At 37.6% G+C, this 13,587-nt stretch overlaps 1 protein-coding gene across 5 annotated transcripts in view; it reads left to right on the forward strand.

The window, feature by feature from the left end:
* The window catches only part of PHKA1 (phosphorylase kinase regulatory subunit alpha 1), a 119,967-nt gene that overhangs the window by 54,916 nt on the left and 51,464 nt on the right, over positions 1 to 13,587 (forward strand). For all 5 annotated transcript variants that reach the window (XM_087427796.1, XM_004439826.3, XM_004439827.3 and 2 more), the window contains 2 exons: positions 12,155 to 12,264; positions 13,242 to 13,386. In XM_087427796.1, coding sequence (XP_087283922.1) covers positions 12,155 to 12,264; positions 13,242 to 13,386 — 255 coding nt within the window. The remainder of the gene's footprint in view (positions 1 to 12,154; positions 12,265 to 13,241; positions 13,387 to 13,587) is intronic.

Raw genomic sequence — 13,587 nt, forward strand, 5'->3', positions numbered from 1 at the left:
AGAGAACACATTGGTGGTTACCAAAGGGGAAAGGGAGTGGGGGAAGGCTGAAAGGGGTAAAGGGGCACATGTGTTTGGTGACAGATGGTAACTAGACTTTTGGTGGTGAACACATTGTAGTTTATGCAGAAGTCGAAATACAGTGACGTATACCTGAAATTTATATAATGTTATAAACCAATATTACCTCAACTAAAAAAATTTTATTCAGTTTTGTGGCACATTTTTACAGTTTTGTTATTTAAACCCATTTCATTCTTCAGTTTTGTGTTAAAGAATTAATGTAACTATGAAAAAAGGCAGGATGTGAATGGAGTTAAAGTGTTATAAGGTTCTTGAGTTATTCAGAAAGTAGTAAAAGTGTTAATTTAAGATAGACTCTAATCAGTCAAGGATGCATGTTTTAATCTTTGGGGCAACTTCTCTCAAGCAGGGTTTCATGACAGAATTAAGCCCTACAGAAAATGGGGTTTTTCAGTTCTCCCAAGGGTGGCGCATACTGGTTCCATTTTAAATACAAAGAAGATAAGTTAATATAGACAATGGATGTCCAGAAAATTAGAGCATAATTCTCTGGTGGAATCCAGTTGAAAAGAGCTGCTCTGGACTAACCATGAAAAGAATAATAAAAGAATATTTAACATGCTGATGGAGCGGAAATGATATAATAAAATACTTTATTAATCTGAAAGAAGGCAAGAAAGGAGAAAAAAAGGAATAAAAGGGACAAATGGAAATCAAGTAGTAATACATGAGATTTAAACCCAAACATTCAGTAATTTTATTAAATATAAATTGACTAAATACTTTGATTAAAAGACAGATTGTCAGATTGGATAATAAAGCAAAACTCAACCCAAGAGATTCACCTGAAATATAAGGACACAGGTTGAAAATAAAAGGGTGGAAAACAATATGCCATGCAAATAGTAAACAAATTGAAACTGTGGTAACTATGCTAATATCAGACAAAGTACACTACAGGCAAGAAATATTCATAGAAATAATGAACAACATTTTATGGTGGTAAGGTGTCAATTTAACAGGCAGCTATAACAATCTTTAATTTTTATTTACCTAATAACAGCCTCAAAATATGCAAAGCCAAAAAAAGAGCGAAACTAAAAGGAAAATAGACAAATGTAAATCATAGAGATTTTAACACATTCCTGTCAGTAACTGATAGAAGTAGACAAAAACATCAATAAAAGTAACAGACTTCACCTAATTGATTAATAATGAACACTATACCCAACAACTGCACGATACACATTTTTTTCAAGGGCAAATTGAATATTTACCAAAATAGACCATATACTGTGCCACAATGCAAGTTTCAACAAATTTCAAAGAATTTAAATCATATAGTGTATGTCTCTGACCACATTGGAATTAAGCTAGAAATAAATAACAAAAAGATAACTAGAAAATCCCCAGTGGTTTGCAAATAAAGCAGTGTACTTCTAAATAACCCATGGGTCAAAGAATAAATCAGAAGAATGGAATTTAGAGAACATTTCCAACTAATGCATGGGTGGTTTAACATTTAGAAATCAATCAATATATTCCACCACAAAGAGAATAACGGAGAAAAACCATATAAGCATTTCAACAGATAGAAAAAATTTGGTAAATTTTAATACCCATTCGTATAAAAACTTTAGTAAGAGTTGTAGGAAACGTCCTCAAATGTGTTAAAGGATATCTTCTTAAAACTTATCATATTTAGTGGTAAAATTCTAAAAGTCTCCCCACCTCACCCCTCTCAGATCAGGAATGAGATGCCTGAGATGCCTACTGCCACCTCCTTTTGGTATTGTACTGGTGCTTGTAGCCAGTGCAGCAAGGCATGAAAATGAAATAAAAGGTATTAGGATTGGAAAGGAAGAAGCAAAACTGTCATTACAGATGACATGATTATATAAGTAGAAAACCCAAAGTAATATACAGGTAAGCTATTAGAATTTATTAGTGATTAATAAGTTTGCTAGATGCAAGAGCAATTCACAAAAAATTAATTATATTTCTATATATTAGCAACATTCAATTAGAAAATGACTTTTAATGATATCATTTACAACAGCATCTACAAACATCAAATATCTAGGAATAAATCTCGATGGAAAATGTGTAATACCTCTACATTGAAAACTAAAACATTCCAGAGAGAAAGTAAACCTGAATAAATGGAGAGATATACCTTTTTCATGGATTAGAACAAGAGTTGGAAAACTATGGCCTGTGGGCCAACTTTGGCTTATGGTGTATTTTTGTATAGCTTATGAGCTAAGAATGATTTTTATACTTTTAAAGGGTTGTAAAAACAAAACAAAGCAAAATATGCAATAATGATGGCATGTGGGCCACAAAGCCTAAAATATTTGCTATCTGTCCCTTTACAGAAAAAGTTTTCCAACCCCTGGATTGGAAAAATCAATCTTTTAAAGATGTCAGCTTTTATAGTTGCAATAATCCCATTTAAATTCCCAGCAAGCTGTGTGTGTGTGTGCATGCGTGTGTGTGCGTGTAAGATGGTGGGTAATTTTCAAATGTGTAGGGAAATGCAAAGGACTAAAAAGAACCAATAAAATCTTGAAGAACGAGAACCAAATTGCAAGACTTATACAACATGTTTTCAAGATTTAGTATAGTGCTACAATTAATATGGCACAAATATAGACAACTAGATCAGTGGGACAAAATAGAGTCCAAAACTAGACCCACCCGATTTATGGCATGCTGCCATATCAGTGCAGTGGGGAACTTTTTGATAAGTGACACTGGAACCATTGTATATCCATCTGTGAAAAAAAATAAAAGGACCATGACCCTACCTCATACTACATGGATTATAGGCCCAAATATCAAAGGTAAAACAACAAAGCTTATAGAAGATAGAGTAGGAAAACATTTTGGTGACCTTGGGGATAGGCAAGGGTTTCTTTTTTTTTTTTTTTAACTTTATTTATTTATTTTTCCCCCAAAGCCCCAGTAGATAGTTGTATGTCATAGCTGCACATCCTTCTAGTTGCTGTATGTGGGACGCAGCGTCAGCATGGCCGGAGAAGCGGTGCGTCGGTGCGCGCCCGGAATCCGAACCCGGGCTGCCGGTAGTGGAGCGCGCGCACTTAACCGCTAAGCCACGGGGCCGGCCCGGCAAGGGTTTCTTAATCGGGATATGGAAGGCACTAAACTTAAAGCAAAATATTGACAAAATTAAGAACTTCTGTTTATCAAAAGAAACTACCAAGAATGAAAAAGCCAGCCACAGAGTAGGAGAACATATTTGCAATCCATATATCTGACAAAAGACTCAAATCCAGAATTTATAAAGAACTCCTACAAATCAATAAGAAAAGGGAAGATACACAATAGAAAAATGAAAAGCTATTTCACAAAAGAGGATGGCCACGAAACATGAAGAGCTGCTCAACCTCATTATTTCATCAAGAAAGTACAAGTTAAAGCCCCAATGAAATACCACTACACACCTCTTGAAGTGGCTAAAATTAAAGACTGATCATGCTAACTGTTAGCAAAGATGTGCAACAAATGGAAATTGTATACACTCCTGGTGGGAATGTAAATTGGTACAACTACTTTGGAAAACGATTAGACAGTATCTGCTAAAGCTGGATGTACACATACCCTATGACCTGTCATTCCCACTGCTGGGTATATACTCAAGAGAAATGCATACATATATGCTCGAAAAGGCCTGCACGTTGTGCAGAAAAGAGTTCGCATGATAGGCCTGAGAATGCTATCTTTAGAAAGGCCTGCTTGCAAGGTTGGCCCTTGGCTGGCAACTGAAGATGTGGATTTGGGGAAGGTTTCCACTATCTTCTGATAAGGATAGTTTACTGTCTCTAAACTGTGCAAGCAATATGTCTTGTGCTGAACACCTGCTTTCCTTGTGAGAGTCTGGAGTTTTGGTACATGCCAGGCAGAGGGTGCCTATGTGACTGGCCCCTAATAAAAACATTGGATACTGAGTCTCTACTGAGCTGGTAGGCAGCACTTCACACATGTTGTCACAATTTGATGTTGGAGGAATTAAACATGTGCTGTGTGACTCCACTGCAAGAGGACTCTTGGAAGTTTGTGCCTGGTTTCCTGCAGATTTTGCCCCATGCACCTTTTTCCTTTGCTGATTTTGCTTTACATCTTTTCACTGTAATAAATCTTAGCCAGAAGTATGGCTATATGCTGAGTCCTATGAGTCCTCCTTAGTGCATCACCAAACCTGGGCTGGTCTTCAGGACTCCCAACACAGTGGTGACAGTGGTGGGATTTTCTAATTTTAATTTTAACTTAATTTTCTAAATTTAAGTGAGAGTGACCCTGACTCACTTAAGTATGGCAAAAGCATTGTTTGAGAAAAGGAAGGTAGAGGATGACAACCTTGTGGTACCTGGCTATGGAGTTACCCATCGTATGAAACAGAAGGTGAGCTGCTGTCTGTTGTGAGAGGTAAAAGTTACCTATGGAATTTGAAAATGGTAGATCTGACTCCAGGAGAGTTGGTTCAATAGATCCTCTGCCTACTTTTGGCCATTATGGCTAAAGCGAGGAGGGAAAATTGTAGCCTAGGTGATAGCTTTCGTTTTCCTTTTCTCCTCCAACCTGGAGGAGAAAGTGCCCAGACATTCCCAAAGGTGAGCTTTGGATTGGTCAAAATGTTTAAAATTTTGTGTTTCTTTCGTGCAAGTGGGAGGAAAAAAAGGTTAAATCACTTCCCAGGATGGGAGCAAAGTTTTATAAATCAAAGGGAAAACACTCTAGCCACTGCTGCAACAGCCTCCTACTCCTACTCCTATATTACAGCTGGGATCTCCCTACTATAACATTAAGGCTGTAAATGCTGAATTTTCTGCTAGAGGTTTGAGTAAACTTTCAATGAGGAGGGAAAAGGGAGAATTTTTTTTATTGATGTCTTAATAGTTTATAACATTGTGAAATTTTGGTTGTACATTTTTGTTTGCCGATCACCATATACATGTCTCCCTTCACCCCTTGTGCCCATCCCCTACCCCCAGTGCCCCTGGTAACCATAATACAGTATTCTCTGTCCTTATGTTGGTTTATATTCCACATATGGGCGAGATCATATGGTATTTGTCTTTCTCTTTCTGGCTTATTTCACCTAGCATAATACCCTCCAGGTCCACCCATGTTGTTGCAAATGGGACAATTTTGTCTTCATGGCTGAGTAGTATTCCATTGTATATATATATATATATACCACATCTTCTTGATCCAATCATCAGTTGGGGGACACGTGGGTTGCTTCCACTTCTTGGCTATAGTGAATAATGCTGCAATGAACATAGGGGTGCATAAGCCTCTTTGGATTGTTGACTTCAGGTTCGTTGGATAGATTCCCAGTAGTGGGATAGCTGGATCATAGGGTATTTCTATTTTTAATTCTTTGAGGAATCTCCATACCGTTTTCCATAGAGGCTGCACCAATTTTCATTCCCACCAGTGGTGTATGAGGGTTCCTGTTTCTCCACATCCTCTCCAACATTTGTTGTTTTTTGTCTTGGTGATTACAGCCATTCTAACAGGCGTGAGATGATATCTTAGTGTTGTTTTGATTTGCATTTCCCTGATGATTAGTGATGTTGAACATCTTTTCATTTGCTTATTGGCCATCTGCATATCTTCTTTGGAGAAGTGTCTGTTCATTTCCTCTGCCCATTTTTTGATCGGGTTGTTTGTTTTTTTGTTGTTCAGTTGTGTGAGTTCTTTATATATTATGTAGATTAACCCCTTATCAGATACATGTTTTGCAAATATTTTCTCCCAGCTGGTGGCTTGTCTATTCATTTTGATCCTGGTTTCATTTGTCTTGGAGAAGCTCTTTAATCTGATAAAGTCCCACTTGCTTATTTTTTCTTTAGTTTCCCTAGTCTGAGTAGGCATGGCATCCGAAAAGATTCCTTTATGACCAATGTCAAATAGTGTGTTGCCTATATTTTCTTCTATGAGTTTTACAGTTTCAGGTCTCACCTTCAGGTCTTTGATCCATTTTGAGTTAATTTTTGTGAATGGCGATAGCAGATGGTCCACTTTCATTCTTTTGCATGTGGCTGTCCAGTTTTCCCAACACCATTTATTGAAGAGACTTTCCTTTCTCCATTGTATGTTCTTAGCTCCTTTGTCGAAAATTAGCTGTCTGTATATGTGTGGTTTTATTTCTGGGCTTTCAATTCTGTTCCATTGATCTGTGTGTCTGTTTTTGTACCAGTACCATGCTGTTTTGATTACTATTGCTTTGTAGTATGTTTTGAAGTCAGGGATTGTGAGGCCTCCAGCTTTGTTCTTTTTTCTTAGGATTTCTTTAGCTATTCGGGGTCTTTTGTTGTCCCATATGAATTTTAGTATTCTTTTTTCTATTTCCGTGAAGAATATCATTGGGATTCTGATTGGGATTGCATTGAATCTGTGGATTGCTTTAAGTAATATAAACATTTTAACTATGTTTATTCTTCCAATCCATGTGCATGGGATGTCTTTCCATTTCTTTATGTCATCATCGATTTCTTTCAATAATATCTTGTAGTTTTCGTTGTATAGGTCTTCACCTCCTTGGTAAGATTTATTCCTAGATATTTTACTCTTTTTGATGCAATTGTAAATGGTATTATTTTTTTGAGCTCTCTTTCTGTTAGTTCGTTATTAGTATACAGAAATGCAACTGATTTTTGTAGATTGATTTTGTACCCTGCAACTTTGCTGTAGTTGTTGATTATTTCTAATAGTTTTCCAATGGATTCTTTAGGGTTTTCTATATATAAAATCATGTCATCTGCAAATAGTGAGAGTTTAACTTTTTTGTTGCCTATGTGGATTCCTTTTATTCCTTTTTCTTGCCTAATTGCTCTGGCCAAAACCTCCAGTACTATGTTGAATAAGAGTGGTGAGAGTGGAAGGGAGAACTTGTTTAAATGGTTTTTATTTTGTGGCTATTGCATTTGGATGTATGATAAAAATTGATGTGAAATGTTATGTTCTTATAATCTCATAAAGCTAGAGGGATCATCCTGATCTGTGAAAGTTGCAAAAAAAAAAAGTTTGTTAGTGGGACACAACTACCTTGCATTTTGCAGCCGGTGGACAGACTAGAATTCAAACTCTTTAAGTATTGGAAACAGAACTAGTCTCCATAACTAATGATTTTTGCTATCATTTTTTTTCCCTGTTGGATCTTCTGGAAAAAGGAAGATAGCATGAAAAGAGAGGCAATGTCTAGATGAAAATACACTTTTTGAGTTCAAAAAGCAGTTTTGTGAAAAAGCATTTGTGAAACCAAATGTCTAACTCTTAAAGGCTGATGATTTTTCATCCTGTTGTGTGTATTTTTGAGGCGGTCAATTTGAACTGTAAGACACAATAAAAAGAGCTTAGGCAAGTCTTGCTTGTCACTTGGATTTGGACTTAGACCACGGCTGACTGGCCCTGTAGCATCTTAACTTTTTTGGCATTCTAAATTCACAGATTCTAATTTCCTGGACATGACTCTCAGCTGAAACCTGATATGGTCTGCTATAGGCTGTTCCCACCTCAGCACCAGATGTGCTGAACTGAAATCAAGCACAGGCTAAATGAACTCTAAATGAACTACATGAACTTTAAATGAACTCAGACTCAGATCCTTGCAGATTTGGCTCATCCCTCTTGTGGGGCTCTAAACTGTGAAACCATCCTGGGTGCTGACTGGACCATTTGGGTCACTTGCATTCATAACTTGTGATTTCTGCAAAAGCTGCAGACTGGGGGAGGGCACATCACAGGGAATGTGACTCCTTCCCCACTCCTGATAGATCAAACTCTTGACCCCTTCTGGGGGTTGTGTCACTGCTGCTGATGGTTATGTTTGACTTTCCAGATTAGTTGCAGTTTACAATGGATTGATAGCCTGACTCTACTTACTTCACCTTTCTCCTGATATGTAAACCTTAGTAAGGTAATTTGCTTATTAAATGCAGTTGTCCTCAGAAAGGGAGTGATCTTGTTTGTGTGTGTGTGTGTGTGAGGAAGATCGGCCCTGAGCTAAGATCTGCCAATCCTCCTCTTTTTGCTGAGGAAGACTGGCCGTGGGCTAACATCCATGTCCATCTTCCTCCACTTTATATGGGACACCACCACAGCATGGCTTGCCAAGCGGTGCGTCAGTGTGCGCTTGGGATCCAAACCGGCGAACCCCGGGCCGCCGCAGTGGAGTGCGCACTTAACCGCTTGCGCCACTGGGCCGGGCCCCAGAGTGATCTTTTCTAGGTTGCTCACTGAATAAATGATCAGGATGAAGAGGGTGGGAGGTATGAAAACCCATTCTTAAAATATTTGAAAATTTAGGATTTCATCTTGACCAATAACGGGACATGATATGTCTTTCTGGTTAAGTTGTATAAAAATGTTTGCCTATGAAAATACTTTTAAACTTCTTGCATATAACTCTTCCAGACAAAAGGTCTGGATGAGAGGAGGGAATGATTGTACTATGATTGCTAAGTGGGACGCACAGATTTTGTAACAGTGGAGAAAAAACAAAATCCTGACACCTGGGGATGCCTGGGTGAAGGGAGAGGGCATTAATGATCTTTGATTTTTAGGACTGCTCCTGGAAGCTTTCCCCTCCTCCCTAATAAAAGCACATATTGTCTTCCCTGCTGCTGAGAGTGCTTTGAATTCTAACTGACTATTGAGCCTAAGGTCAGATTTGACAGAGCTGACTATGAGACACCAGGGGTTGGCCCCGGCTCCTGCACCTTCCTCTCAGAGCACCTCCAGATGTCACCCACACTCACAAAGCAGATGAACTGGTGCCATGAACAAACAAAAATGTTTGGATCCAACTGCCTTCAGGAGACATTCCCATTGAAACCAAGGAGTGAAGTGAATTTTTTGGACTGGACTGGAAACTTTAAGGCAGGAGTCCCCATGCGGGAGGCCACATTAGGGGTCCTGTTAACCTAAACTGCCTGATTAATGTATGTCCTGCTTGAGATGCCCTAATAATTGTAAACTCTTTTGGTCCAAGGGTACTGTGTGTGCCTTCTGGAATTGTACTTGTCTGTGAGCCCTGACTATCCTGGCACTACTTCAGCCCTGAAAGGCATTCAGGTCAGCTTCAATTTACTGGCCAGGCTTGTGCTACACTTAGAATGATGCCTCCAGCCAGCTAAAAAAAAAAAGTTAATACAGAAACTTAAAGAGGAAGCCACCTGGATTTTGAAGATACATGTTTATCGTAATGGATACATCTAAGACCCCTGAGGGTATAACTGAGGACAATACTGCACGTTGTTCTCACTCTGCTGCATGTGGTCCTACTGGCAAAGACATCGTGGCCAAGAGCCAAGGGGATGGACCGTGCAGAAAAGAGTTCACATGGCAGGCCTGAGAATACTGTCCTTAGAAAGGCCTACTTGCAAGGTTGGCCCTTGGCTGGCAACTGGGGACTTGGATTTTGGGAGGGTTCTACCATTCTCTTAATGATAAGGGTGGTTTACTGTATCTAAACTGTGCAAACAGTATGGCTTATGCTGAACACCTGCTTTCTTTCTGAGAGTTTGGAGTTTGGGTACATGTCAGGCAGAGGGTGCCTATGTGACCAGTCCCTAATAAAAACATTAGGCACTGAGTCTCTAATGAGCTTCCTTGGTATACAACATTTCACGTGTGTTGTCATGATTTGATATTGGAAGAATTAAGCATGTGCTCTGTTACTCCACTGGGAGAGGACTCTTGGAAGCTTGTGCTTGGTTTCCTCTGGACTTGACACCATGTACCATTATTCTTTGCTGATTTTGCTTTGTATCCTTTTGCGGTAATAAACCTTAGCCATTAGTACAGCTGTATGCCAAGTCCTGTGAATCGTGGGGAATCACCCACGATTCACAAACTGGAGGTGATCTTTGTGACCCCCAACACAACAAGAATGTTCATAGGAGCTTTATTTATAACCAAAAACTGGAGGGGGAAACTCAAATGTTCATCAACAAGTGAATGGATAAATAATAATACATTCATATGCTGGAATATTATACAGCAATGAAAATGAGTGAACTAATTCTATGTACAATATGGATGAATCTCATAGACATAACATTGAGTGAAAGAAACCAGATATAAAAAAGTACATATTGTATGATTCTATTAATATAAAGCTAAAAAATGGACAACTACTTATTTATGGTGATTGAAGTTTGAATGGTGGTTAACTTTGGGAGCTAGAGGACATTAATAACTGGGAAGGGGCACAAGAGAGGCTTCTGCAGTGCTGGTAATGTTCTATATCTTGATTTGGGTTGTGTGTTTACTATGTAAAAATTCATCAGTTTTTACATTTAAAATTCATGTACTTAACTTCATGTATGTTATACTTTACAGAAAAAAGACCCTAGTGTCCATTGATGAGTGAAAAGATAAACAAAATGTGGTATAGAGATCCAATGGAATATTATTCAGCCTTAAAAAAGAATAAAATTTTGACACATACTACAAAATAGATGAGCCTTGAAGACATTATGCTGAGTGGAATAAGCTAGTCACAAATGGTTCCACATATATGATTTCACATATACGAGGTCCCTAGAGTAAGCTAATTCATAGAGAAAAAGAATGGTGATTGCCAGGGACTAGGGGGAGGGGAGCATGGGGAGTTGTTGTATAATGGGTACAGTTTCAGTTTGGGAAGATGGAAAAGTTCTGGAGATGGGTTGTGGTGGTAGTTGTAAACATTGTGAATGTGCTTAATGCTACGGAACAATTAAAAATGGTTAAAATGGTAAATTTTGTATTATATATATTTTACCATAATAAAAAAGGAAACAAAATGGAAGGAGTAGTGGATAAATCTGTGATATTGTGATATTGATCTCAGGTAAAATGTGTGCTTTACAGAGTGGACCCTGGAATATTATCAAGGCATTGACAGCTCTCAGGTTCTGTCCCCAAGAGTGAAGCAACACTAAAAATGTGGCATACTCGATACGTGTCACACTTAGGGTGAGGCAGGGGCAAAAATAAAATCCCCAAGAAAAATGTGTTCCAGCCAAAAGAAAAAAACAGTAGTACTATTTCTGTCACTACTGACATGAAAGGATATTCAATATATATCTTGGGGAAAAAAAGAGTTTGAGAACAATGTGTATAGTGTTATCCTATGTTATAAAAGGAAAAATATGTGTGTGGATAAATGAATTATTTCCTCATTGTAAGAAGTATTGATGTAATAATTGCCTTTTGAAAGACAAAAAGAAATTCAACTGCATTTAACATAGACATCAGTTATCAGATCGATTCCAATTTCAGAATGCTAAACTGTAAAAAGAAGACATCTTGTACTCAAGGAAATAAGGTGGATGTGTGTGTGTGAATGTGCACACATGTGTATACATCTATACACATACATGATATTTAGACACATGATGTATATAGAATGTAAGTAGAATTATTTACATTTTCATTAAAATTATGCCTTACTTTTGTAGCTGTCTGATAGTTCGTCTTCCCCCTTTTTCAAGTTTTTAAAAATGTTCTTCTGCCAAGTGAATTTTACTCTGTGTATAAAGTTCCACAAAATTTTCTATCAGATACAAGAATATCAAAATATTTTGACTTATTTGGATAAAATGTGTTGTCCCATTGAATAAAATGTGTCAGTGTTATGCTATTGAAGGAGATCAAGATACACTTTTATTTCAGTTTTTCAGTTTAGTAGGCCATCTTTAAGCTGTTGAGATTTTTGTTCAGCTTTGTTGATGCATAGTTTAAATTAAGTTTGATAATCAGTATAGCTTTTGCACTTTTATTGAGCTTTAAGGAAATTCAGTGTATGTGCATTGGTAATAGAATTCTATCATTCATAGAACTGTTAATTTTTATGTACATTCTTTTCTTTCCTATGTAGATAATGTGGCTTCTTTACAAGAGCATAAAGTTTCTTGAAGGACTGATAATTGCATGTTCTTTCTCTTGGAAAGCCCCATAATGCTTAGTATGGCCCTGTACATGACATGGACATGAACTTTGAGACACAAAACTTAGTTTGTTCAATCAATAAGTGTAAACTAATATAAAAAAATGTTTGCTGATTGGATTTGTGCACCAAAAATATCTTGACCATCTCTCAATTCTATCTCAGGATGCAACAGTAGAATGAAACTCAGTGGACGACCCTACAGACACATGGGAGTCCTTGGAACTTCAAAACTGTATGACATTCGGAAAACTATCTTTACCTTCACTCCACAGGTGGGTGGAATGAGCTTTAACGTGCATAGAGATGAATGGAAATAAAAGAGAAATACTACAGAAATAAAGCATTTACTGGAGTTGGGACAAGTGTCAGAGTTCCGTGAGGCCTTGCACATATTAAGTTGCTCAGTAAATATTTGTTAAGTTGGACTGAATTGAACTTGCAGCACAGAGCTATGCCAAGTGATTGTGGCTACCAAGAGTAGTCCTGGGTGTTGCAGAAACAGTAACAGGGATTTTACAAATGTTGGAGTACTTAAAAAAGTACTCTTTACTTTTAAAAGTTAAAAATAAAGACTGTATTTCTCCTTTATAAACAAAATATAGTTTTTTAAGTTCATCTACTGAATTACGTCTTCTCCTTGTCTTGGGGAGGGGCCCTTTTTACATACCTGGAAATCCTTGATGTCCTCTTCTAACCAAAAACGTCAGTACTGTTTTAGCCATGATTATATACATTGTTAGCCTGATGTTTTTTAGCCACCTTACAATAGCAATCCCAATTATATGTGTGTATGGGAGGAGAAACTATTTTATGGAAAGAAAACTTAAGCTTCCCATTTGTCATCTTATATCTGAAATCGTGCAGCTAAGGTATAGACGAAAGAGTAATGGACCATAGATTCTATTTCTGACTTTGTCATTCACTAGCCATATGACTTTTCTAATCCACTTAATGTCTCTTGGCATTATTTGTCTTATTAAAAAAAGAAAAGCCCTCACTGGGTTGTTATTGAATTAAATAAAATTATGTAGTAGAAAACACTTTGTAAACTATAGCACACAGAAAAATGTCAAAAATTATATGTACCAATGGACCACCAGATACTTTGGGAAGAATTAGGCATTAAATTTGGGGGTATTGTTGTCTCTAGGACATCTTATATACCCTTGTGAATATGTGAATACTTTAAAATATTATTTGATGGTTGTGAGAGTAAATTATTCTGAGCTGTTATCTTTCTTTTTCTCAGTTTATAGACCAGCAACAGTTCTACCTGGCTCTAGACAACAAGATGATAGTGGAAATGCTTAGAACAGACCTCTCCTACCTCTGTAGCCGCTGGAGGATGACAGGCCAGCCCACTATCACCTTCCCCATCTCACACACCATGCTTGGTAAGGTTGCATGAGGCAAGGAATGAATGTATTTTTGGAATAAGTCATGTGGTTAGCCCTTCAAAATCTTAGAGTCACTGGAGAGCTACTTCTGACCATTTATTCTTTCAGCAGTTATTATTAGCTCCTATTTTTGTGCCAGGCACTTTTCTAAGCACTGGGGATACATGGGATGCATAAGGCAGATGAGGTTTCTACTCT

Source organism: Ceratotherium simum, chromosome X (assembly GCF_057802395.1).
Source record: "Ceratotherium simum simum isolate JZ-2026a chromosome X, ASM5780239v1, whole genome shotgun sequence".
Classification (NCBI taxonomy): Eukaryota; Metazoa; Chordata; class Mammalia; order Perissodactyla; family Rhinocerotidae; genus Ceratotherium; species Ceratotherium simum.